At 37.3% G+C, this 24,277-nt stretch overlaps 1 protein-coding gene across 2 annotated transcripts in view; it reads right to left on the bottom strand.

Moving 5' to 3' along the window:
* Positions 1–24,277, bottom strand: part of abch1 (ATP-binding cassette, sub-family H, member 1) — a 78,427-nt gene that overhangs the window by 38,463 nt on the left and 15,687 nt on the right. For both annotated transcript variants that reach the window (XM_057848612.1, XM_057848614.1), the window contains exons 3-5: positions 8,993–9,152; positions 8,773–8,927; positions 775–882 (exon numbers count right to left, since the gene is read on the bottom strand). In XM_057848612.1, coding sequence (XP_057704595.1) covers positions 775–882; positions 8,773–8,927; positions 8,993–9,152 — 423 coding nt within the window. The remainder of the gene's footprint in view (positions 1–774; positions 883–8,772; positions 8,928–8,992; positions 9,153–24,277) is intronic.

The following is a 24,277-nucleotide window of genomic DNA, read 5'->3' as shown; positions in this document are numbered from 1 at the left end:
ATAAATTGTTTTTTTAATTTCATATTCCATTCAGCACAAGACTGTTATTTGTCATGACCGTGCCATTTATTTAGCAATTAGAGAAAAATACTTAGGCAAAAAGAATATCCTGTCAAAATATTGGAAAGATAGAAACAATGACATTTTGCTTCTCTCTTCGTCGCATTTTCCTCGTTCTGAATAATTCCCCCTCAATGGGCTGAATTCTAAATCAGACGAAATCGTGACTCTGCCGACGTCATCCTCCAGCTGGGGACGCTAGAGCGCTATAAGGACAGGCAAGGGCTAAACAGCAGCTTAAAAGACTCATTTCTCGTCACCTGCGCTTTGTCAAATTGATGTACATAGTCAAATCGTTTCAAAATATGATTCTAATTCACTTAATAATGCTATTTAAGAATTTTTTTTAATCCAGTCATAGGCACCTTAATTTTGCATAATTTTTCATTGAAACTTTTCAAACTGGATTTTTCAATCAGGTTTGCACCAAGACTCAATTAATTGGTCGCAATTTGTAAAAGGACCCCAACATGGTTGTACTCGACTGATGAATAATCACTGATGAATATTGCAAGTAACAAGCTAAGTAGGGATCTTTGCCAGTCAGGTTTCCTGTTTCTCCAACAAGGAACTAATGGGAGGACAGTGGCGGCTCCATTTCTACTACGGGTATCCACTTACAGGATCTCAGAGGGCTTGCGTACAAGAAGTGCAGAGTGATGAGTGTAAGTGGCAATTCCAATGTACAGTGCAGATAAAGTGGTCTGTACATACTTGGCCCGGAGCACGGGGTCCACTCCCACTGTGGGTTCATCAAGAATAAGCAGTTCGGGATTCTGAAGGAGCGCTGCCGCCAGGGACACCCGACGCTTTTGCCCACCACTGAAATACACAAAAGTCCATTTGCATTGTTTTAAAGAATAATGTTGCAATTTTTAAGTATAAAATTTGAATGGGTCCCTGATGACTCCCTGGCCGACTCCATCGGAGCCATTGGTTCCCTGAACCAGAAGATGAAGAAGCACTCGGGGGGTATCCACCTCTGCGCTGTCTGAGTGGTGGGAGACATCTTCCAGGAAATATAAGTCTCTTATATTTACTGTACTGGTTTCTGTCGCTGTGTTTCTTGTGGTTGTTGTTGAATTCCTTGCATTTGTTTAGTGCTTAATCGACTGATCTCAACTGCTATGGCCCCAATAAATTCTAGATTGCAAGAAACGTATCCGTTGCTTCTCCAAAACAATGGGTATGACAGGTGCCCGCGTTGATGATGATGACATTTACAGTGGGGCAAATAAGTATTTAGTCAACCACTAATTGTGCAAGTTCTTCCACTTGAAAATATTAGAGAGGCCTGTAATTGTCAACATGGCTAAACCTCAACCATGAGAGACAGAATGTGGGGAAAAAAAAAAAACAGAAAATTGCATTATTTGATTTTTAAAGAATTTATTTGCAAATCACGGTGGAAAATAATTATTTGGTCAATACCAAAAGTTCATCTCAATCAATCAATCAATCAATCAAATTTATTTATATAGCCCTTTACAAAACCTGGAAGGTCCCCAAAGTGCTTTACAACAAAAACAAACATGGCTCATAGTAAATAAAAGGCAGGAAAGTGTTATACAATGACATTAAGAAGAAGAAGAAAAAAAAAAGTATCACAATAAAAGTCAGACAGCAAATAAAACAATAAAACAGATAAAATCCAAAATCATTCAAAACCCTTAAGAAATAAGACCAGTGCAGCAACCGCAAAAGATCCGTCTCCCCACTGTTTGAGTTTGGACCTCGGAACGTGCAAAAGAAGTTGGCCGGTAGAGCGAAGAGTCCTGCCAGAATTACGGATGGTTAAAATTTCCGATAAGTAAGAAGGAGCCTGGCCATTAATAGAATTAAAAACAAACAGTAAAAGTTTAAAGTCAATTCTAAAATGGACTGGAAACCAGTGGAGCGATGATAGCACGGGGGTAATATGTTCACGTCTAGGTGTATCTGTTAAAAATCGAGCAGCAGCATTTTGAACAAGTTGGAGACAAGAAATTGAGGATTTGGGACTCTGAGGACTCTCAATACTTTGTTATGTACCCTTTGTTGGCAAAAACGGAGGCCAAACGTTTTCTGTAACTCTTCACAAGCTTTTCACACACTGTTGCTGGTATTTTGGCCCATTCCTCCATGCAGATCTCCTCTAGAGCAGTGATGTTTTGGGCCTGTCGTTGGGCAACACGGACTTTCAACTCCCTCCACAGATTTTCTATGGGGTTGAGATCTGGAGACTGGCTAGGCCACTCCAGGACCTTAAAATGCTTCTTACGAAGCCATTCCTTTGTTGCCCTAGCTGTGTGTTTGGGATAATTGTCATGCTGAAAGACCCAGCCACGTCTCATCTTCAATGCCCTTGCTGATGGAAGGAGATTTTCACTCAAAATCTCTCAATACATGGCCCCATTCATTCTTTCCTTTACACAGATCAGTCGTCCTGGTCCCTTTGCAGAAAAACAGCCCCAAAGCATGATGTTTCCACCCCCATACTTCACAGTGGGTATGGTGCAATTCAGTATTTTTTTCCTCCAAACAAGAGAACCTTTGTTTCTACCAAAAAGTTCTATTTTGGTTTCATCTGACCATAACACATTCACCCAGTCCTCTTCTGGATCATACAAATGCTCTCTAGCAAATCGCAGACGGGCCTGGACGTGTACTTTCTTCAGTAGGGGGACACGTCTGGCAGTGCAGGATTTGAGTCCCTGGCAGCGCATTGTGTTACTGATAGTAGCCTTTGTTACTGTGGTCCCAGCTCTCTGTAGGTCATCCACTAGGTCCCCCCGTGTGGTTCTGGGATTTTTGCTCACCATTCTTGTTATCATTTTGACGCCACGGGGTGAGGTCTTGCATGGAGCCCCAGATCGAGGGAGATTATCAGTGGTCTTGTATGTCTTCCATTTTCTAATAATTGCTGCCACAGTTGATTTCTTTACACCAAGCGTTTTACCTATTGCAGATTCAGACTTCCCAGCCTGGTGCAGGTCTACAATTTTGTCTCTCGTGTCCTTCGACAGCTCTTTGGTCTTGGCCATAGTGGGGTTTGAAGTGTGACTGTGGACAGGTGTCTTTTATAGCGATAATGAGTTAAAACAGGTGCCATTAATACAGGTAACGAGTGGAGCCTCGTTAGACCTCATTAGAAGACGTTAGACCTCTTTGACAGCCAGAAATCTTGTTTGTTTGTATGTCACCAAATACTTATTTTCCACTCTAATTTGGAAATAAATTCTTTATAAATCAAACAATGTGATTTTTCCCCCCCCCACATTCTGTCTCTCATGGTTGAGGTTTACCCATGTTGACAATTACAGGCCTCTCAAATCTCTTCAAGTAGGAGAACATGCACAATTGGTGGTTGACTAAATACTTATTTGCCCCACTGTATATGGCTGGAGCTCTGTTCCAGCCACCTCCTCCTCCTCCCGTTTGTGAGAATATATGCCGACAAATTATATGATTCTTTTCAGTGAAGTTGTTGGGAGGTTCTTTCTGATATTTTTGTTGCTAGTATTGAATAAAAAGGGGGGAAATTATGAGATAATTATTAATATGTTTACTATGCATTTGCTTTAATCAATTGCTGCTTGCAATGAAGAGATGTTTTTGCTTATTATTGCTCACAATGAAGGAATGCTTTGCCTTGAAGAAGCCTTGAAAACTCTTGCCTGCTCAAGGACAAAGACAGCCTTGCTTTGCTGGAATGTGCTGACACACATGTATTAATTCCACCTACATGCATACACATAGCCAAACAAATTCATTGAGGTGTCATCCGCACAGCTCCCCATCCTTTTAAAGACCAAATGTGAAGTAAGGTTGGCCAACCATGTTTTTGAATAATATCAATGGCTAAAAAATTATAAGCATATTTTCGTTATGTTTTTAACGCAACCCTACCAGGTTCCGGGTTTAACCCATAGCAACGCCCTTGACAACGAAAATGCTTTTCTTCGACAATCTTAGGAACTTTTCGGAAATGACGTCACACAGAGAACTGCGGGGGAAGTCCGCCATAGAACAGTATTGTTGCATTGCTTCTCGGTAAGATGCCATGGCAGTGTGTGGCGATGTATTGTTCTCAATCTAAAGAAAAGTTGTATGAGTGGCCAAAGGATAGCAGGGCACGTAAATGGACATCTTTCATTCGCACGAAGCGAATGAATTCCATGCCATCATCGAGTTGTGTTCTCTGCTACAAACACTTTGAAGATGCCTGCTTCCTCAACCGGTCTGCTTATGATCAAGGATTTGCAAAAAAGTAAGTGTGAATTTTGGATAGATGACTGATGACTTTGTCAAAGCAGAGCTGCCAACTGTTGTGGAATGAACAGTAGACGGTACCCATAGCAAAGCAAAATTGAAAATGAGATCTTGTTCATGTCTCATTTACATCTCTGAGAAATGGATCAGCAATAATCGAGACCAGAGTGGTTTTCTCAGTTTTCTCAAATTTGTCTCATGAGAAGTCTCAGAGTGAGCATTACATGAGAAGGTCTTGAGAATAATTCTACTGGGACGATTTTTCAATAAAGTCTCACAGTTGTCTCCTTTCAAGATTTCACCAAGAGACAGCCATGAGTACTTGTGTTGTGTCGGTATCAAATGCGTCTCAATTTTATCTTCTTACTTGGAGTCATGATCTCAGTAATGTCTCAGTAAAAGATATGGATGAGCAAAGTAATTTATTTCTTCAACTTGCCTCAAAGCTGCCTCTTTTACTGATCTCGCGGTCACAAATATTTCTCAATTTGATCTCCTTCGAGTCTGCAATTGCTCATTTTGGGTTTTCAAGATCCTTTCATTGTAAGAAAGAGTAGTGTCTGCTCTGACATGTCCAATCACATCTTAATTCATCTCATGACAAAATCCGAGAAAATATTATAATTGGCCAAATAATTAAATAACATCTGGTTCATTTGGTTCATCTTGTTCAATGTAAAAATTAGAGATGTGACTGAAAATTTGGCACCGAAAACTATTGGCCTTAACAAATGCATTATCGGTTTTTGGTTTCGAAGACCGAAAGTTTACCACAAAATCGTGTGAAGAACCTTAGTCCTCTTGTTTGATGACGTAATCAAAACAGGCAACACGCTGGCTGACTGATGTCTTGCTAAAACTACTGGCTCACAGGCAACATGTCTGCAATTTGGAAGTTGTTTTTTTTTTTTTTTGAAATATCAAATAAATAAATAAATAAATAAATAAATAAATAAATAAATAAATAAATAAATATATATATATATATATATATATATATATATATATATATATATATATATATATATATATATATATATATATATATATATATAAAAATATATATATACATACTATTAAATGAATCAAAATATAATACATTTTCTTCATCGCTGCTACACGCACTTTCTGAAGTTGCTTTCCATTGATGTGACGCGTCAAATTGAGCACAGTGCATCTAAGCACGTGCGTGGCTCAGTGGTAGAGAAGTCATTCCCCAATTCAGAGGTTGTGAGTTCAACTCTGTCCTGATAAATTAATCTAAGTATCCTTGAGCAAGACACTGAACCCCATGTTGTTGTGTCACCATCAGATAGATGAGGATATAGTGTCAAAGCGCTTTGAGTGCCTGAAAGGTGCTGTACAAGTGTAACTCCATTTTCAATTAAGAGAATTTCTCTTCTTAAATATTGCTCAAATCTGGTTTTCTCAAATCAATCTCCTTTGTCTCAATGATGTCTTTGCTCATTTTGACTCATCACTTGCTCCTAAGGGTACCCTTAGGAGCGCAAACTCAGAAACAAATAAGCAAAGAACGACATAAATTTGAGATGATCAAATTCGTCTAACGACACGAGATTAAGCAACAGATGAGTAGCAAATTTTTGCTATGGGTAGTGACGTTAACCGAAAGGTAACTCGAGGCAAAACCCTGATCGTGTTGTGTAATGAACAGTAGAAGCTAGCGACGTAAGCCGAAAGCTAACTGGTGGCAATTGCCGATCATAGTTGTATTGAGTTCATTTTGCCTATACTTATAAATTCGTCAAAACTTTTCTTTTATCCCAGGCAATAGTAGGAGGTTTATTTACCTGACATGTTTCGGCGAACATTTCCGCCTTCGTCAGAGGGTCCGAAGGCGGAAATGTTCACCGAAACATGTCAGGTAAATAAAAGCTAACGTCGGTAGCTTTTACTGTTCATTCCACAACATGATCGGGGATTCGTCAAAACTTCTTTTATCCCAGGCAATAGTAGGTGGTTTATTTACCGAAGGTTGTTTAGGCACATTGTTTGCATCCTGATTAGCGTCTGGCTCATACATGTAAGGTTCAACTTATAAAATTCCAACCTCCTCCTCTTCCTCCAACTCTTCAAAAAATTGGATCTCCTCACTGTGCGCTCGGTGTGACCTGTCACCTTTCATGCACGAATGTCGGAAACGCGATTATTTTGTCAAATATACAACATATAAATTATTTTTTCATGCTTTATTTGTTGGACAATGTTTAATTACTTTAATTGTGACCCTATTTGGTATATTATGAAATTACTTCACAGTTGGTCTTTAAAGTGCCTGTGACACGAAAAAGCATGTTTATTTCATAATACACGCGGTATTTTATGCCCCTGAATGATATGGGCCGCTTGGATGTGTGTGGAAGCGATTGCTATTTTTATTTAGTTTTTTGAATCCCGCGCCATGAAAATGAGTGACTTCCGGCTTCGGTCTCGCATTGAGGAGAAGGGCGCTGTGACGTGTACGGCAGAAGACGTCCTCTTCACGCTACAGTGTACTGTTGTGTATGAGGACGAAGGAGTCAGCTGATTTTTGCGGAGTAATACGTTTATTTTTCGCATCACGCTAGCCAAACGGCTGCAGAAAAATCATTCTGTATGAGGGAGAGGCGTATGCGCCTTTTTGGAGTTTCAAAAGGTTCCCATTCACCGTGGATATTTACTGTGGGACCATTGGACTTACGAGGAAGTGAGTAAACATCTTGTTTTGTATTATGTCAAATACGAATACAGCGATTACAAAGTAAACACTACAAACTTCCTTTAAATGAAGGACTACTTACGTTTGATCATTGATAGGCATGTAAAAAGCTCTACTAATGCTCATTAGCAGCAGCACGTTAGCTGCACAACAACTCCAGCCACCCTCCTCCGGGGAACGAACTGTAAATTGCTCTCCGCCGGGCGGTTTGCCGATCCACAAAGGCAATCGACAACCGGGTCGTCATGTCAAATAATCCAGGATAGTTATGTGTGATTTTCCGCTTCGAAGACTTTGAAACATCACTCGGTTCGGGTTAGCATGTCGGCTAGCTGTCACGCCTTCTGGTTTGTTTACATTCTCCGAAGCCGGGGAAGGGAAATGACATATGTCCGATTTAAGTGTCATAAAATATCGTTCGGGAGGTGCGACAGTAAAGGTGAAGTCGACAGTTTTGACCATTATGGAGTAATTTTGCCATGTCGTCCTGAATAAATGCATTTTTATTATTTCATATTCCATTCAGCACAAGACTGTTATTTGTCATGACCATGCCATTTATTTAGCAATTGGGGAATATACTTGGATAAAAAGAATATCCTGTAAAAATATTGAAGTAAAGAGACAGAAACAATGACATTTTGCCGCTCTCTGTCGCGTTTTCCTCGATGTGAATAGTTCCCCCTCGACGGGCTGACTGGTCCTTCTCAAGCCATTTATATAGCTATTGGGGAAAATACTTGAATAAAAAGAATATCCTGTAAAAATATTGAAGTAAAGAGACAGAAACAATGACATTTTGCCGCTCTCTTCGTCGCGTTTTCCTCGTTGTGAATAGTTCCCCCTTGATGGGCTGACTGGTCCTTCTCAAGCCATTTATATTGCTATTGGGGAAAATACTTGGATAAAAAGAATATCCTGTAAAAATATTGGAGTAGAGAGACTGAAACAATGACATTTTGCGGCTCTCTTCGTCACGTTTTCCTCGTTCTGAATAATTCCCCCTCAATGGGCTGAATAGTAAAACCGATGAGCCCAGTCTACCGCTGACGTCATTCACCTGTTGGGGACGCTAAAGCCCTATAATGGTAGGCGTGGCTAACAGGCAGATTAAAAGACTAATGTCTCGTCATCTGTGCTTTGCTAAATTGTTGTATATAGTCGAATCGTCTCAAAATATGATTCTAATTCACATAATAATGCCATTTAAGACTTTTTTTCTCTCGTGTCATATGCTCTTTAAGGTTGACACTCTCTCTTGTTGCTAGGGCCATCCCAAATAAAAAAAAAGGTGAAGGAGGGCGTAGTTTCAGAACGATTGTGGAAGCTGTATTTTGTAGTCTAGTATTACATTGTATAGTTTTCCTCTTCCTCCTCGCAAGCTTTTTAACTAAATCAAGTGCCTTCTCTCCATATTTTTGTTTAATGTTTATGAATGTCCTCCTAAAGATTTGTGTTTGAACTTTACACAATCATTTCACCGCTTTTAAAGTTAGCTTTACTTTTAAATCCAAACCAAATGACTTCTTACCTGTAAATTGTATTAGGGTTGTGAAAAGGTTGAAACATGACTGCGAACTTGAGACGCCACACGAACAATGAATATTACATGCCTCACTAATGAAGCTGCTTATGGGGCCTCTTTGAATAACAGAAAGCTCTTTTGTATCACAACTATGTATAGGAACAACAAGTGGTCAGTATATACATTTTGGCACAGAGCTGGATTAGGAAATTCTTACCTAAGATTGCGCACCAGTCGGTCTTTCTGCGGCAGATCCAAGAACTCAACGAGGAAGTTGATACGGGCCTGGGTTTCCCTTAACGTCAGTCCGTGGATTCGCCCGTAGAAGTAAAGCGTGTTGCTAATGGTGAACTCATTGTACAAGGCCAGCTCCTGAACGACGCCACACGCAGGTCACGAAGCGTTCGTCAAAAGGGAGCGGTAATAAAAAGACTCACTTGTGGCATGTAGCCCACCATCCTGCCTGGCACGCCATGGCCGGGAAATGCCGGCGGCTTCCCCAGAACGCTGATATGACCATGGGAGATGGTGAGTGTTCCCACGATGCATTTCAGCATGGTGGTCTTGCCACAGCCGCTTGGGCCAAGAAGGCCGTAGCTGCAGATTTTAATTAAAAAAAAAAAAAAAACATGAAAAAATGGACTACAAACATACTGAGAAGAAGAAAGGCAGTGGTGCTCAAAAGTAGTCCACGACAGTGATCTTAAGTACATCAACAGATCACGAATGTGTAAACTAGACAGTTGATGGCAACCATGATAAAATAACTGACAAATAGTTGACACTCATCTGATGACATTTACAAGTTCGATGAAAATGAAGATTGTTCCCGTAAAAAACTCACCAAGACTGAACGACACTATTTAAGATGCAAGAAGTGAAATACTAACATGTTAATGTAAATTTATAACCTCATACTGTATATGTCAACATAATGCACTTTTGACTTTTGACATTTCATTATTTTATTTGCAGATTTATCTGGATTTTTTTTTTCTATTGAAATAAATCCACATTTTCCCAACAATTAACTAGTATTTTTCTGGAGTACATTTATTTTTGTAAGATTGTTAACCTTCCTTAAACCCAGGAAAAAAAAATGCACATTTCACTTGTGAAAAAAAAAACCTTTTTCCTAGAATGGGCATAGTTAAAAAAAAATTTAGTCAGATATTTTTTTCCCAAAATTTCATTCCTCCTAATTACCGGTAGTCTGTTTTTCGCTTCAGAATAAAGTAATATTTTCGAGAATAAAGTTGTTCTTTGAACAATAGTTTCCAATGTAAAGTACCCCAAAAAATGTTGAGTAATATAGAATAAAGTCTAAGTTTTTCCAATTACGAAAACAATATTTTACCGATTAACTCCACTTTTCTTTTCTTGCAGGAAAAAAGGTCAAGAATTTATTTTTTTATTATTTTTTTTCGGTATTAAATGCAAATTTTAGCAAGGATAAAGTCACTTTAAAAAATCTGAATAAAGCAACATTATTCAACAGCCAATTCTAGCTTTTCCATAGCTAGTTTTCCAAACAGAAGTCATTTTTTCCAGAGTAAAGTTTTTCAAAACTACTTATACCATAAACAGCTACCGTAATTTTAGGACTATAAGCAGCTATTTTTTTCTTTCATTTTGAATCCTGTAGCTTATAGTCCAGTGCGGTTTATTTGTTGATTTATTTGGGTGAATAGGTAACACTATATTTGACAGCGGCATCATAACACTGTCATAAGACCGTCATAATTATGACATGACACTATCTTGGGCATTACTGAATGCGTATGTCATTAAGTGTCATCCGGCAAATTATGTCACTAACTTTGTCCATTTGGGATCTTTTACACATACGCAGAGTTTAAGGTAGGGCCTGGGGGGAGGTTCTTGCGGCCGAAAAAAGTGTCATTGCATGTATATATGATTTTAAAATTAAGAGTTTTCTGGTAAAATATTGTCTATAAATGTTGTAAAGCAATAAAACAAGAGAGAGATTAAATACAGCAAATGTCAAAATAAGATTTATGGCCCTAAGCCCCGCCCCTTTTGAATGATTTATTGCCCTTAAGCCCCGCCCCTTTATGCACCTGTCAAAGGATAATGATCTTTAAGCCCCGCCCCTTGTTATTGATATGGAGGTATTTTTGCCCCGAGGTTAGTTCCGGAGGAAGTGTTACGGAATGTTTGGAATGTCCGGAAGTGTTTGAAGTGAAAATATTCCTTTGAAGTTTCGTAAGAAGACAATGGTTAGTATTGTTATGGTGTTTGGGGGGTGTTTCCAGCCTAGGGCAGTTCCGGAGGAAGTGTGGTGGGGTTACAGGTGGGTTATTCGGAATGTTCGGAAGTGTTTGAAGTGAAAATGTAGCTTTGAAGTTTTGGAGAAGAAAGGTTAGGGTGGGTTAGGTCAGGGGTGAGTATGACCGGTTTTCAAGACATGTCTAGGCAGTTTCCCAACCGGAACCCACGACCATTGTGGGTGTGTCGCAAATAGGTTAGTTTTGAAGCCATGCTAAACGGTCATTTTGCAGGCTAGCTTACCTTAGCAGAGCGCCTCGTGTCATTCTCCTGCTTTTTGAGTGTTTTCTTAGCTCAGGTAGTTGTTGTTGGGCTAAAAGATTGTAAAAGTTTGTGTGAGCGCCATTTCAAGCATTTTTTAAATCTACAGTGTTTTTAAAAGTTACCCAAACAAAGTCATCACTTCTACTTCAAAGTACAACGTTTTTCAAGAATGGAGTTTGCTTGAACAATTCAACGCTGGTGAAACTACAACTTTTCTGATATAACTTCAGGTGAGTTTAATTTTCTCAAGAGTTTTTGATAGTTAGCATGCATAGTGTATCCATTTAATAGTTAAATAGGGACCTGGCAGCTTTTGATAGTTAGCATGTACAACGTATTTAAGAGCATACAAATAATAGTTAAATAGATGCCTGACGGTTTTTGATAGTTAGCATGTACTATGTATTTAAAAGCATACAAATAATAGTTAACAAGTAGCCTACCAGCATTGTTGTTTTTTGAAGAGAGAGTCTTTTTTAGGTGTTACATCCTCGCGATCCCATGTGGAACTGATTTGAAACATGTCTCACTACCTGTTGTGAATCTCCGCCCCTTCTACCTGAACCAGCCTATAGCGTTTGGGGTGGGCGTGGAAAAGGCGTTGACTATTGTTATAGTGGGGTGTTTCCCTCCGAGGGTGGTTTCGGAGGAAGTGTCGGGGGGTTGTGGGTGTGGTGCGAATTGGCTAGTTTTCAAGCAATGCTAAACGGTCATCTTTTTGTTAGCTTACCATTAAAAAAATTGTAAAATACACCTTTTGTTAACTAGGGGTCATGACAGATGATTTACGACTTTGAACCCTTTGACCCTGCCCCCTTGACCGCAGGCCTTTGATCTATGTTTTGATTGATGTAAAATGGGGGTTAATTATTGGGTTTGCGGTCATGGGTATGACTTAATGTTTTGTAATTAGAGGGTTATTGTGGTTTTGAATGATCTAATTGGGGAGTTAATTAAAGGGTTTTTGATGGGTCTATATTGGGGAGTTAATTAAAGGGTTTCGTGTGGTTTTGATTGATCTAATTTGGGATTGAGTTAATTCAATTGTGCTGGGTGGTTTTGATTGATCTAATCTGGATTGATTTAATTAAAGGGTTTTGTGTGGTATTTGATGGATCTATTTTGGATAGAGTTCATTAAAGGGTTTTGTGTGGTTTTGATGGATCTAATTGGGGAGTTAATTAAAGGGGTTTTGTGCGGTTTGGATGGATCTAATTTGGGGAGTTAAAGTTTTTGTGATCATGGGTGTGTCTCAATTGGGTGTATATCCATACATGTCCAAACGAGGCGTTGTCACGGATGTTGGGACATGTGCGGTCATGCCCCTCTAGAAAAGGGAGGGGTGGCGTGTTTAGCGCATTCGTGCTCTGGGGTTTTGGAACATGTACGGACATGTCCCCCTAGAAAAACGTAATTGGGGTTGGGGGAGTGTTTAGCGCATGCGTTCACACGGATGTATGGGACACGAATGTACATGTTCAATCGAAGAATCGGAAGTAGTAGAGCGTAGCTCGCGCGGAGGGTGTGGTCTGTGTGTAGGCTAGTTTTGTAGCAATGCTAAGTTAGTATTTTTCGAAAGTCTACCGTAACTTGCGGCGAATCTTTTACCTTCTGGATGAAGTCTCCTCCGTCAGGTTTGTGGTTCTATAATAAGTTTCAAAAAGTCTTGCTCGAATTCATTTTCAAGCATTTGTGAAACTACAGTTTTTATATCCAAGTAACTTCATTATTCCAAAGACAGCGTCTTTCAAGTATGAAGTCAGCTTGGACATTTCACCACAGATACTACAGAGGCAGCGCATCGACTTAAAACCCAGACAGCTTATTGCTGCAACTATAGGTTGATGATAATGTATACATATATACACTTAGGCAAATAACTATGTATTTAAACCGGGTTTAATTCATTCTATTCCGCAAAGTTAGCATGCTCTCTATATCTTTAAAAGTAACCAAATAACAGTTGGTGACATACCAGTTTTGTTGCTGAAGAGTCTTTTCTCCCCAACTTCTTCCTTGCGATTCCGAGGGCCGACCCATTCGAAACGTGTCAATACTCGGCGCGAATCTCCGCCCCTCATCCATAGCATGGAAGCATAGTGTTCTGGTTATTGTGCAGTAGACCTAACATACAGTTTCAGAGATTTACACTGGTGAATGGTCAGAACTTTACATTCGAGTTTTCTTAACAGACTGTAATATATTTGATCCAAATAAATACCAAATGCTCTAAAATACTATATATAGTGTTCTTATTCTTCAATCAGTTAATATAAACATCTTTGATGTGAAAGATGTTATAGAATGTATAAGGTAATAACATGTAGAACATGAAAAGCATAACATAAAATGTTGAATAAGAACGAGTACTGCGTCCGAAGTGTTATGTTGAGATTATGTTAATGTTCATACTTGTAATTCTTGGGGTTCGAGGATTTACCTCCCGACTACAAAACACATGGTCTCTAAACTCGGTATATTTAGACATTTATGGCAATGTAACTATTTCGTTGTTAGTACGTTTCTAAAGAGTTGAGTAAGCGAGATGACTAAAGTTATACACTACATGAGATACTAATTCATTTACTTTTTGGGAGAAGTAATTTGTAACTTTAATTCATTACTTTTTAAAACTAAGATGAACAACAGTGGTTACAAGTTAACTTTTGTGTTTAAGAATGACAACTGCCTTCTTGATATTACAATGAGAAAACAGTAGGACGATGTACAACTCAGTTTCATTACAAACGTATTAGTTCAAGAGTGTTCCATTTAAAAGATCCCCATCATCTTTAATGTGAAAGCTCATTTACTTTTTGGGAGAAGTAATTTATAACTGTAAGCCATTACTTTTTTTAAGTAAGATTAGCAACACTGGTTACAAGTTAACTTTTGTGTTTAGAATGACAACTGTCTTCTTACTATTAAAATGAGCAAACAGTAGGATGGTTTACATCTCAGTTTCATTACAAACGTATTAGTTTAAGGGTGTTCCATTTAAAAGACCGCCTACCATAAGAAAAACAAATGGAAACTAATATTCACTTTGAAACTAAAATTACATGACATAAAATGTTGAATATAAAAGAATGCAGCATCTGAAGCGTTATATGAATGGACTCTGTTGATACTTGTAGTTCAGGGGGTTGGACTATTTAAACATTTATATTAATGTAATTATGTCCTTGTTAGTATGTTTTTAAAGAGTTTCGTAAGCGAGATGAATAACTTTATACACACCATGAGTTACTACCTCATATACCTTTTTTATGGGGCAGAAGCGATTTTTAACTGTATCTCATTACTTTTTAATGTAAGATGAACAACAGTGGTTAGAAGTTAACTTTTGTGTTTATGAACAACAACTGCCGTCTTACTATGACAATGAGCAAACAGTAGGACAGTGACCATCTCAGTTTCTTTACAAATGTATTAGTTCAAGAGTGTTCCATTTAATAGACCCCTACCATAACATAAAAATAGGAACTAATATTCCCAGAGACACTAAGATTACACAACATAAAATATTGAACATAAAAGAATGCTACGTTTGAAGTATTATATATAGTGATATTGTTAATGCTTGTAATTCAGGGTTTTCAGTACAAATCTTGTAGAAAATAAGTGAAATGGTCTGCCATTGTTTCAAGGAAATTTTACTCGGATTTCTTGGAATAGAAAAAAAAAAGTAGTTGGATATAAGCTTAAACTTATTTTGAATATTAATTGAGTACTTTAATATTATTATAAAATAAATAATATTATTTCAAGAATAGATATTGTTCAAAACATTATTTGAAAGCACATTTTGCTTGGTTGAGACGAAGACTTTATGCTAGGGAGAAGCAGATCCAAAGAGCCTCTTGTTTCTTAGTCATTGTAGTCAGCGTTAAAGTTACTTTTGTGTTTAAAAAGTAATAATTCAACAGTTTCGTTACACGCGTATTAGTCCAAGAGTATTCCATTTAAAAGACCCCCGACTTTAACAAAAACAAATAGGAACTAATGTTCACAAAATTACACAACATAGAATATTGAACGTAAAAGAATGCTACATCTAAAGAGTTACATGTCAGTATATTTTTAAAGAATTTAGTAAGCCCAATGAATAAGTTTAAACAGTATCCAGACCAAATGGACAGCCAGCTCAGTTCTACTAGCCATCTCTACCCCACCGCTAGTACCTGCAAACACCTACAACACGATAAAACAAACATCTGAAAGTGTCACTTTCAACAAGGGGGCAAGGAGAAGTTAAAAGTAGGGGCAAAAAAAAAAAGCAGGCTTCAAAGCCCTTGACAATTATGTATTTAAAAATATCTGCAATGATACTATTATCTTGTTATTTCAAAAGATTTCCTGAACATTACTTTAGTACAGTACGCATTTGTTTTGTGCATATATTCATTCATTTCACATCCTAAAGAAATGATTGAACACCTGATACAGTTGGTATACCTTCTCTTACAAAACAAAATCCTCTTGTAATTGCATAATAAGTGCTCTTATGCAAACCTTTTCACTTGAAAAGTGCAACAAGCAACAAATACGGTACCTCGAAATGCATACTGTACATATCTGAACAATGATGAGGGAAGGGAATATGTTGGACCATTTTTAACCTTTTTCCAAAAGCTACCACTACTTACATACACTTATCTCATACCTGAGTCAATCCAAGTTAACTGAAGAAATATTCAAAACAGTATATGTTGCTTTACCAAGTTCGATAAAAAGAATTCAAATAAGAGTTAGGTAGTTACATACCGGCTATGTCAATGACCATACGTGTGCGCAGTTTGAAGATGAGTCACGTTTCTCATTGGTTCTCTCATTGGTTATTCAAAATAATTCTAAAATACTTCAGCCATAAAACTATACATTTAACTTTCTGCTAATAATGCAATTCAATGGAATTGAGGTGGCACTGTCATGACTGAATGTCTGACTGTCATGCCTCATTGTGTGAAGTTTGCTCGTTCTTCCCCCTGTCTGTGTGGGGTTTACAATGGGTACTCAAGTTTCCAACCATTTCCAAAAACACGCATGTTAGGAGTATTTAACGCATCAAATTGGCCACATATGTTTTTGGGTTATCTGGAAATTAGTCTGGTAACCCTTCCATTTTGGAATGATCTTTGTGTTCGAGGCATGCTCGTAAGGTTTCCTATTTTTACCCATTACATACTTTCCTGAAGACTTAAAAGTTGACATTATTTTTTTTTCTTTCTCAAAACCCGTTTGTTTTTATTTTTTAATAAAAGCAACTTTATGTATCTTCAATACACCATAATAAACTATATCCACACCATTTAGCAGTCTAAATTTGTCTTTTGAAAACTTCAGATGTACACTCTCTGACGTCTGGCTCGTACAGTGTCTGTGGTTGAAAAGAAAAAACTACAGTAAACATCAGTGAATCAAGAACTCTTGTGTCACCACGTGTGAACAAGCCGTCATCCTCAGTGTACCTTTTTATACCCTCAGCCAACAACGATGGCAGGTTCAGTATCCTATTTTTTTTCTTTAATTTTATTAATACGACATTTAGTACATGTTTTTGGATAGTTATTTTGAGATTTAGGGGGTATTTAGTGGGACCTAAAGGGTTAATTCCGATTTATGCAGTGATTTGGGTTATGTCGTCAGCGTAGGAACGGATGTCGTTCGTAACCTGGGGGGACTACCTGTAATTTGTATTGTATTGTACTGATTTTTTTTTTGTTAGAGACTAAATACAAAATGGGAAAAGATTGACTTAAAATTAGAAAAAAGGAAGTAAAGCAAACAGAAATTTCTACATAAGTGCAAAATTTAAAAAATGAACATGCAAAATGAAATGAAAAATAACTAAATATTACATTGATAAAATGCAAAGTAACCAAAAAAGTTTGAATATGTTAAAAAAGAATATGTCAAGGAAAAATCAAAAAGCCTGTTTATATCAATTTTGTAACTGATGGAATTAAAAATGGCAAACAAATGTTGAATTGACAATCTCAATACCTACAAATACAAATTACCATAATTTTCGGAATATGGTGTCTACATAGTATTACACTAAAATACTTGGAGCTCAATGGCCTGTAAAAATCCAGAAATATTAAGCCAAGCATGACTATAAGCCATGAATTGAATGAATAAAGTATTTTCCCCTTTTTTCTTCCTGTTCCCTTTTAGCCATGCTGGACATTGCCACAAATGTGACTGCTGAAAACTTGGGTCGTAACTGGCGTAGATTAGGACGACAGCTGGGTCTGAGCGAAAGTAAACTGGATTCCGTCTCAACGAGACATTCGAACGATTTGTTCGAGACTGCCAGAGAACTGCTGAAGGAATGACGCAAGAGTCGTGGATCCAAAGTCTGCGCTAAAGACTTAGTTAGGGCTCTCAGGGCATGCCACCAAAATCTCACAGCTGATAAAGTAGAGGATGCCTGGATGATACCTCAATAGAGAGCCAATGACATATGAATATTTAACCCATGTGTATAATGCATCAGATTTGTGGTCATTTAGAAAATGTATTTAGATATACAGTGGTGCACATAACACAATCTGAGATTATTGGACACACCAGTTTATTTACCGTATTTGCCCGGTATATAAAATTCTTTTTTACTTATACTTGAGTACATTTTTTTTTTTTTTGGACGACTACTTTTACTTGAGTAATATTATTTTGAAGTAACGCTTCTTTTACTTGAGTAATATTTTTGGCTACTCTACCCACTTCTGGCAAACAGACGTAACTCAGAGTTTACAGGTGTTCCACCTGCTGAAATAAGGAATCCGAAAATAAAATATTAAATCACAATTTAATAGGAATAATTTTTAAAATAATAAAAAAACCAATCATTAAAATAATTAAAATAATCTAAAATAATTAGAAATAAAATGAAATGATCATTTAAAATATTCATTCATTCATTCATTTTCCATGCCGCTTTTCCTCACGAGGGTCGCGGAGGTGCTGGAGCCTATCCCAGCCAACTACGGGCAGTAGGCAGGGGACACCCTGAACTGGTTGCCAGCCACTCACAGGGCACAAGGAGACATACAACCATTCACGCACACACTCATACCTACGGACAACTTAGAGTGTTCAATCAGCCTACCATGCATGTTTTTGGGATGTGGGAGGAAACCGGAGTTCCCGGAGGAAACCCACGCAGGCACGGGGAGAACATGCAAACTTCACACAGGAAGGCCGAAGCCCGGGATTGAACCCTTGATCTCAGAACTGTGAGGCAGATGTGCTAACCACTAAGCCACCGTGCCATCATTTAAAATATTAAAATAATTATTAACATTTTTTGAAATAAAAATTAATGATTTAAAATTGGTGGCATGCCCTGAGAGCCCTAACTAAGTCTTTAGCGCAGACTTTGGATCCACGACTCTTGCGTCATTCCTTCAGCAGTTCTCTGGCAGTCTCGAACAAATCGTTCGAATGTCTCGTTGAGACGGAATCCAGTTTACTTTCGCTCAGACCCAGCTGTCGTCCTAATCTACGCCAGTTACGACCCAAGTTTTCAGCAGTCACATTTGTGGCAATGTCCAGCATGGCTAAAAGGGAACAGGAAGAAAAAAGGGGAAAATACTTTATTCATTCAATTCATGGCTTATAGTCATGCTTGGCTTAATATTTCTGGATTTTTACAGGCCATTGAGCTCCAAGTATTTTAGTGTAATACTATGTAGACACCATATTCCGAAAATTATGGTAATTTGTATTTGTAGGTATTGAGATTGTCAATTCAACATTTGTTTGCCATTTTTAATTCCATCAGTTACAAAATTGATATAAACAGGCTTTTTGATTTTTCCTTGACATATTCTTTTTTAACATATTCAAACTTTTTTGGTTACTTTGCATTTTATCAATGTAATATTTAGTTATTTTTCATTTCATTTTGCATGTTCATTTTTTAAATTTTGCACTTATGTAGAAATTTCTGTTTGCTTTACTTCCTTTTTTCTAATTTTAAGTCAATCTTTTCCCATTTTGTATTTAGTCTCTAACAAAAAAAAAATCAGTACAATACAATACAAATTACAGGTAGTCCCCCCAGGTTACGAACGACATCCGTTCCTACGCTGACGACATAACCCAAATCACTGCATAAATCGGAATTAACCCTTTAGGTCCCACTAAATACCCCCTAAATCTCAAAATAACTATCCAAAAACATGTACTAAATGTCGTATTAATAAAATTAAAGAAAAAAAATAGGATACTGAACCTGCCATCGTTGTTGGCTGAGGGTATAAAAAGGTACACTGAGGATGACGGCTTGTTCACACGTGGTGACACAAGAGTTCTTGATTCACTGATGTTTACTGTAGTTTTTTCTTTTCAACCACAGACACTGTACGAGCCAGACGTCAGAGAGTGTACATCTGAAGTTTTCAAAAGACAAATTTAGACTGCTAAATGGTGTGGATATAGTTTATTATGGTGTATTGAAGATACATAAAGTTGCTTTTATTAAAAAATAAAAACAAACGGGTTTTGAGAAAGAAAAAAAAATAATGTCAACTTTTAAGTCTTCAGGAAAGTATGTAATGGGTAAAAATAGGAAACCTTACGAGCATGCCTCGAACACAAAGATCATTCCAAAATGGAAGGGTTACCAGACTAATTTCCAGATAACCCAAAAACATATGTGGCCAATTTGATGCGTTAAATACTCCTAACATGCGTGTTTTTGGAAATGGTTGGAAACTTGAGTACCCATTGTAAACCCCACACAGACAGGGGGAAGAACGAGCAAACTTCACACAATGAGGCATGACAGTCAGACATTCAGTCATGACAGTGCCACCTCAATTCCATTGAATTGCATTATTAGCAGAAAGTTAAATGTATAGTTTTATGGCTGAAGTATTTTAGAATTATTTTGAATAACCAATGAGAGAACCAATGAGAAACGTGACTCATCTTCAAACTGCGCACACGTATGGTCATTGACATAGCCGGTATGTAACTACCTAACTCTTATTTGAATTCTTTTTATCGAACTTGGTAAAGCAACATATACTGTTTTGAATATTTCTTCAGTTAACTTGGATTGACTCAGGTATGAGATAAGTGTATGTAAGTAGTGGTAGCTTTTGGAAAAAGGTTAAAAATGGTCCAACATATTCCCTTCCCTCATCATTGTTCAGATATGTACAGTATGCATTTCGAGGTACCGTATTTGTTGCTTGTTGCACTTTTCAAGTGAAAAGGTTTGCATAAGAGCACTTATTATGCAATTACAAGAGGATTTTGTTTTGTAAGAGAAGGTATACCAACTGTATCAGGTGTTCAATCATTTCTTTAGGATGTGAAATGAATGAATATATGCACAAAACAAATGCGTACTGTACTAAAGTAATGTTCAGGAAATCTTTTGAAATAACAAGATAATAGTATCATTGCAGATATTTTTAAATACATAATTGTCAAGGGCTTTGAAGCCTGCTTTTTTTTTTTGCCCCTACTTTTAACTTCTCCTTGCCCCCTTGTTGAAAGTGACACTTTCAGATGTTTGTTTTATCGTGTTGTAGGTGTTTGCAGGTACTAGCGGTGGGGTAGAGATGGCTAGTAGAACTGAGCTGGCTGTCCATTTGGTCTGGATACTGTTTAAACTTATTCATTGGGCTTACTAAATTCTTTAAAAATATACTGACATGTAACTCTTTAGATGTAGCATTCTTTTACGTTCAATATTCTATGTTGTGTAATTTTGTGAACATTAGTTCCTATTTGTTTTTGTTAAAGTCGGGGGTCTTTTAAATGGAATACTCTTGGACTAATACGCGTGTAACGAAACTGTTGAATTATTACTTTTTAAACACAAAAGTAACTTTAACGCTGACTACAATGACTAAGAAACAAGAGGCTCTTTGGATCTGCTTCTCCCTAGCATAAAGTCTTCGTCTCAACCAAGCAAAATGTGCTTTCAAATAATGTTTTGAACAATATCTATTCTTGAAATAATATTATTTATTTTATAATAATATTAAAGTACTCAATTAATATTCAAAATAAGTTTAAGCTTATATCCAACTACTTTTTTTTTTCTATTCCAAGAAATCCGAGTAAAATTTCCTTGAAACAATGGCAGACCATTTCACTTATTTTCTACAAGATTTGTACTGAAAACCCTGAATTACAAGCATTAACAATATCACTATATATAATACTTCAAACGTAGCATTCTTTTATGTTCAATATTTTATGTTGTGTAATCTTAGTGTCTCTGGGAATATTAGTTCCTATTTTTATGTTATGGTAGGGGTCTATTAAATGGAACACTCTTGAACTAATACATTTGTAAAGAAACTGAGATGGTCACTGTCCTACTGTTTGCTCATTGTCATAGTAAGACGGCAGTTGTTGTTCATAAACACAAAAGTTAACTTCTAACCACTGTTGTTCATCTTACATTAAAAAGTAATGAGATACAGTTAAAAATCGCTTCTGCCCCATAAAAAAGGTATATGAGGTAGTAACTCATGGTGTGTATAAAGTTATTCATCTCGCTTACGAAACTCTTTAAAAACATACTAACAAGGACATAATTACATTAATATAAATGTTTAAATAGTCCAACCCCCTGAACTACAAGTATCAACAGAGTCCATTCATATAACGCTTCAGATGCTGCATTCTTTTATATTCAACATTTTATGTCATGTAATTTTAGTTTCAAAGTGAATATTAGTTTCCATTTGTTTTTCTTATGGTAGGCGGTCTTTTAAATGGAACACCCTTAAACTAATACGTTTGTAATGAAACTGAGATGTAAACCATCCTACTGTTTGCTCATTTTAATAGTAAGAAGACAGTTGTCATTCTAAACACAAAAGTTAACTTGTAACCAGTGTTGCTAATCTTACTTAAAAAAAGTAATGGCTTACAGTTATAAATTACTTCTCCCAAAAAGTAAATGAGCTTTCACATTAAAGATGATGGGGATCTTTTAAATGGAACACTCTTGAACTAATACGTTTGTAATGAAACTGAGTTGTACATCGTCCTACTGTTTTCTCATTGTAATATCAAGAAGGCAGTTGTCATTCTTAAACACAAAAGTTAACTTGTAACCACTGTTGTTCATCTTAGTTTTAAAAAGTAATGAATTAAAGTTACAAATTACTTCTCCCAAAAAGTAAATGAATTAGTATCTCATGTAGTGTATAACTTTAGTCATCTCGCTTACTCAACTCTTTAGAAACGTACTAACAACGAAATAGTTACATTGCCATAAATGTCTAAATATACCGAGTTTAGAGACCATGTGTTTTGTAGTCGGGAGGTAAATCCTCGAACCCCAAGAATTACAAGTATGAACATTAACATAATCTCAACATAACACTTCGGACGCAGTACTCGTTCTTATTCAACATTTTATGTTATGCTTTTCATGTTCTACATGTTATTACCTTATACATTCTATAACATCTTTCACATCAAAGATGTTTATATTAACTGATTGAAGAATAAGAACACTATATATAGTATTTTAGAGCATTTGGTATTTATTTGGATCAAATATATTACAGTCTGTTAAGAAAACTCGAATGTAAAGTTCTGACCATTCACCAGTGTAAATCTCTGAAACTGTATGTTAGGTCTACTGCACAATAACCAGAACACTATGCTTCCATGCTATGGATGAGGGGCGGAGATTCGCGCCGAGTATTGACACGTTTCGAATGGGTCGGCCCTCGGAATCGCAAGGAAGAAGTTGGGGAGAAAAGACTCTTCAGCAACAAAACTGGTATGTCACCAACTGTTATTTGGTTACTTTTAAAGATATAGAGAGCATGCTAACTTTGCGGAATAGAATGAATTAAACCCGGTTTAAATACATAGTTATTTGCCTAAGTGTATATATGTATACATTATCATCAACCTATAGTTGCAGCAATAAGCTGTCTGGGTTTTAAGTCGATGCGCTGCCTCTGTAGTATCTGTGGTGAAATGTCCAAGCTGACTTCATACTTGAAAGACGCTGTCTTTGGAATAATGAAGTTACTTGGATATAAAAACTGTAGTTTCACAAATGCTTGAAAATGAATTCGAGCAAGACTTTTTGAAACTTATTATAGAACCACAAACCTGACGGAGGAGACTTCATCCAGAAGGTAAAAGATTCGCCGCAAGTTACGGTAGACTTTCGAAAAATACTAACTTAGCATTGCTACAAAACTAGCCTACACACAGACCACACCCTCCGCGCGAGCTACGCTCTACTACTTCCGATTCTTCGATTGAACATGTACATTCGTGTCCCATACATCCGTGTGAACGCATGCGCTAAACACTCCCCCAACCCCAATTACGTTTTTCTAGGGGGACATGTCCGTACATGTTCCAAAACCCCAGAGCACGAATGCGCTAAACACGCCACCCCTCCCTTTTCTAGAGGGGCATGACCGCACATGTCCCAACATCCGTGACAACGCCTCGTTTGGACATGTATGGATATACACCCAATTGAGACACACCCATGATCACAAAAACTTTAACTCCCCAAATTAGATCCATCCAAACCGCACAAAACCCCTTTAATTAACTCCCCAATTAGATCCATCAAAACCACACAAAACCCTTTAATGAACTCTATCCAAAATAGATCCATCAAATACCACACAAAACCCTTTAATTAAATCAATCCAGATTAGATCAATCAAAACCACCCAGCACAATTGAATTAACTCAATCCCAAATTAGATCAATCAAAACCACACGAAACCCTTTAATTAACTCCCCAATATAGACCCATCAAAAACCCTTTAATTAACTCCCCAATTAGATCATTCAAAACCACAATAACCCTCTAATTACAAAACATTAAGTCATACCCATGACCGCAAACCCAATAATTAACCCCCATTTTACATCAATCAAAACATAGATCAAAGGCCTGCGGTCAAGGGGGCAGGGTCAAAGGGTTCAAAGTCGTAAATCATCTGTCATGACCCCTAGTTAACAAAAGGTGTATTTTACAATTTTTTTAATGGTAAGCTAACAAAAAGATGACCGTTTAGCATTGCTTGAAAACTAGCCAATTCGCACCACACCCACAACCCCCCGACACTTCCTCCGAAACCACCCTCGGAGGGAAACACCCCACTATAACAATAGTCAACGCCTTTTCCACGCCCACCCCA

This window comes from Corythoichthys intestinalis, chromosome 10 (genome assembly GCF_030265065.1).
Source record: "Corythoichthys intestinalis isolate RoL2023-P3 chromosome 10, ASM3026506v1, whole genome shotgun sequence".
NCBI lineage: Eukaryota > Metazoa > Chordata > Actinopteri > Syngnathiformes > Syngnathidae > Corythoichthys > Corythoichthys intestinalis.
This window is presented reverse-complemented; position numbering and strand designations above follow the sequence as displayed.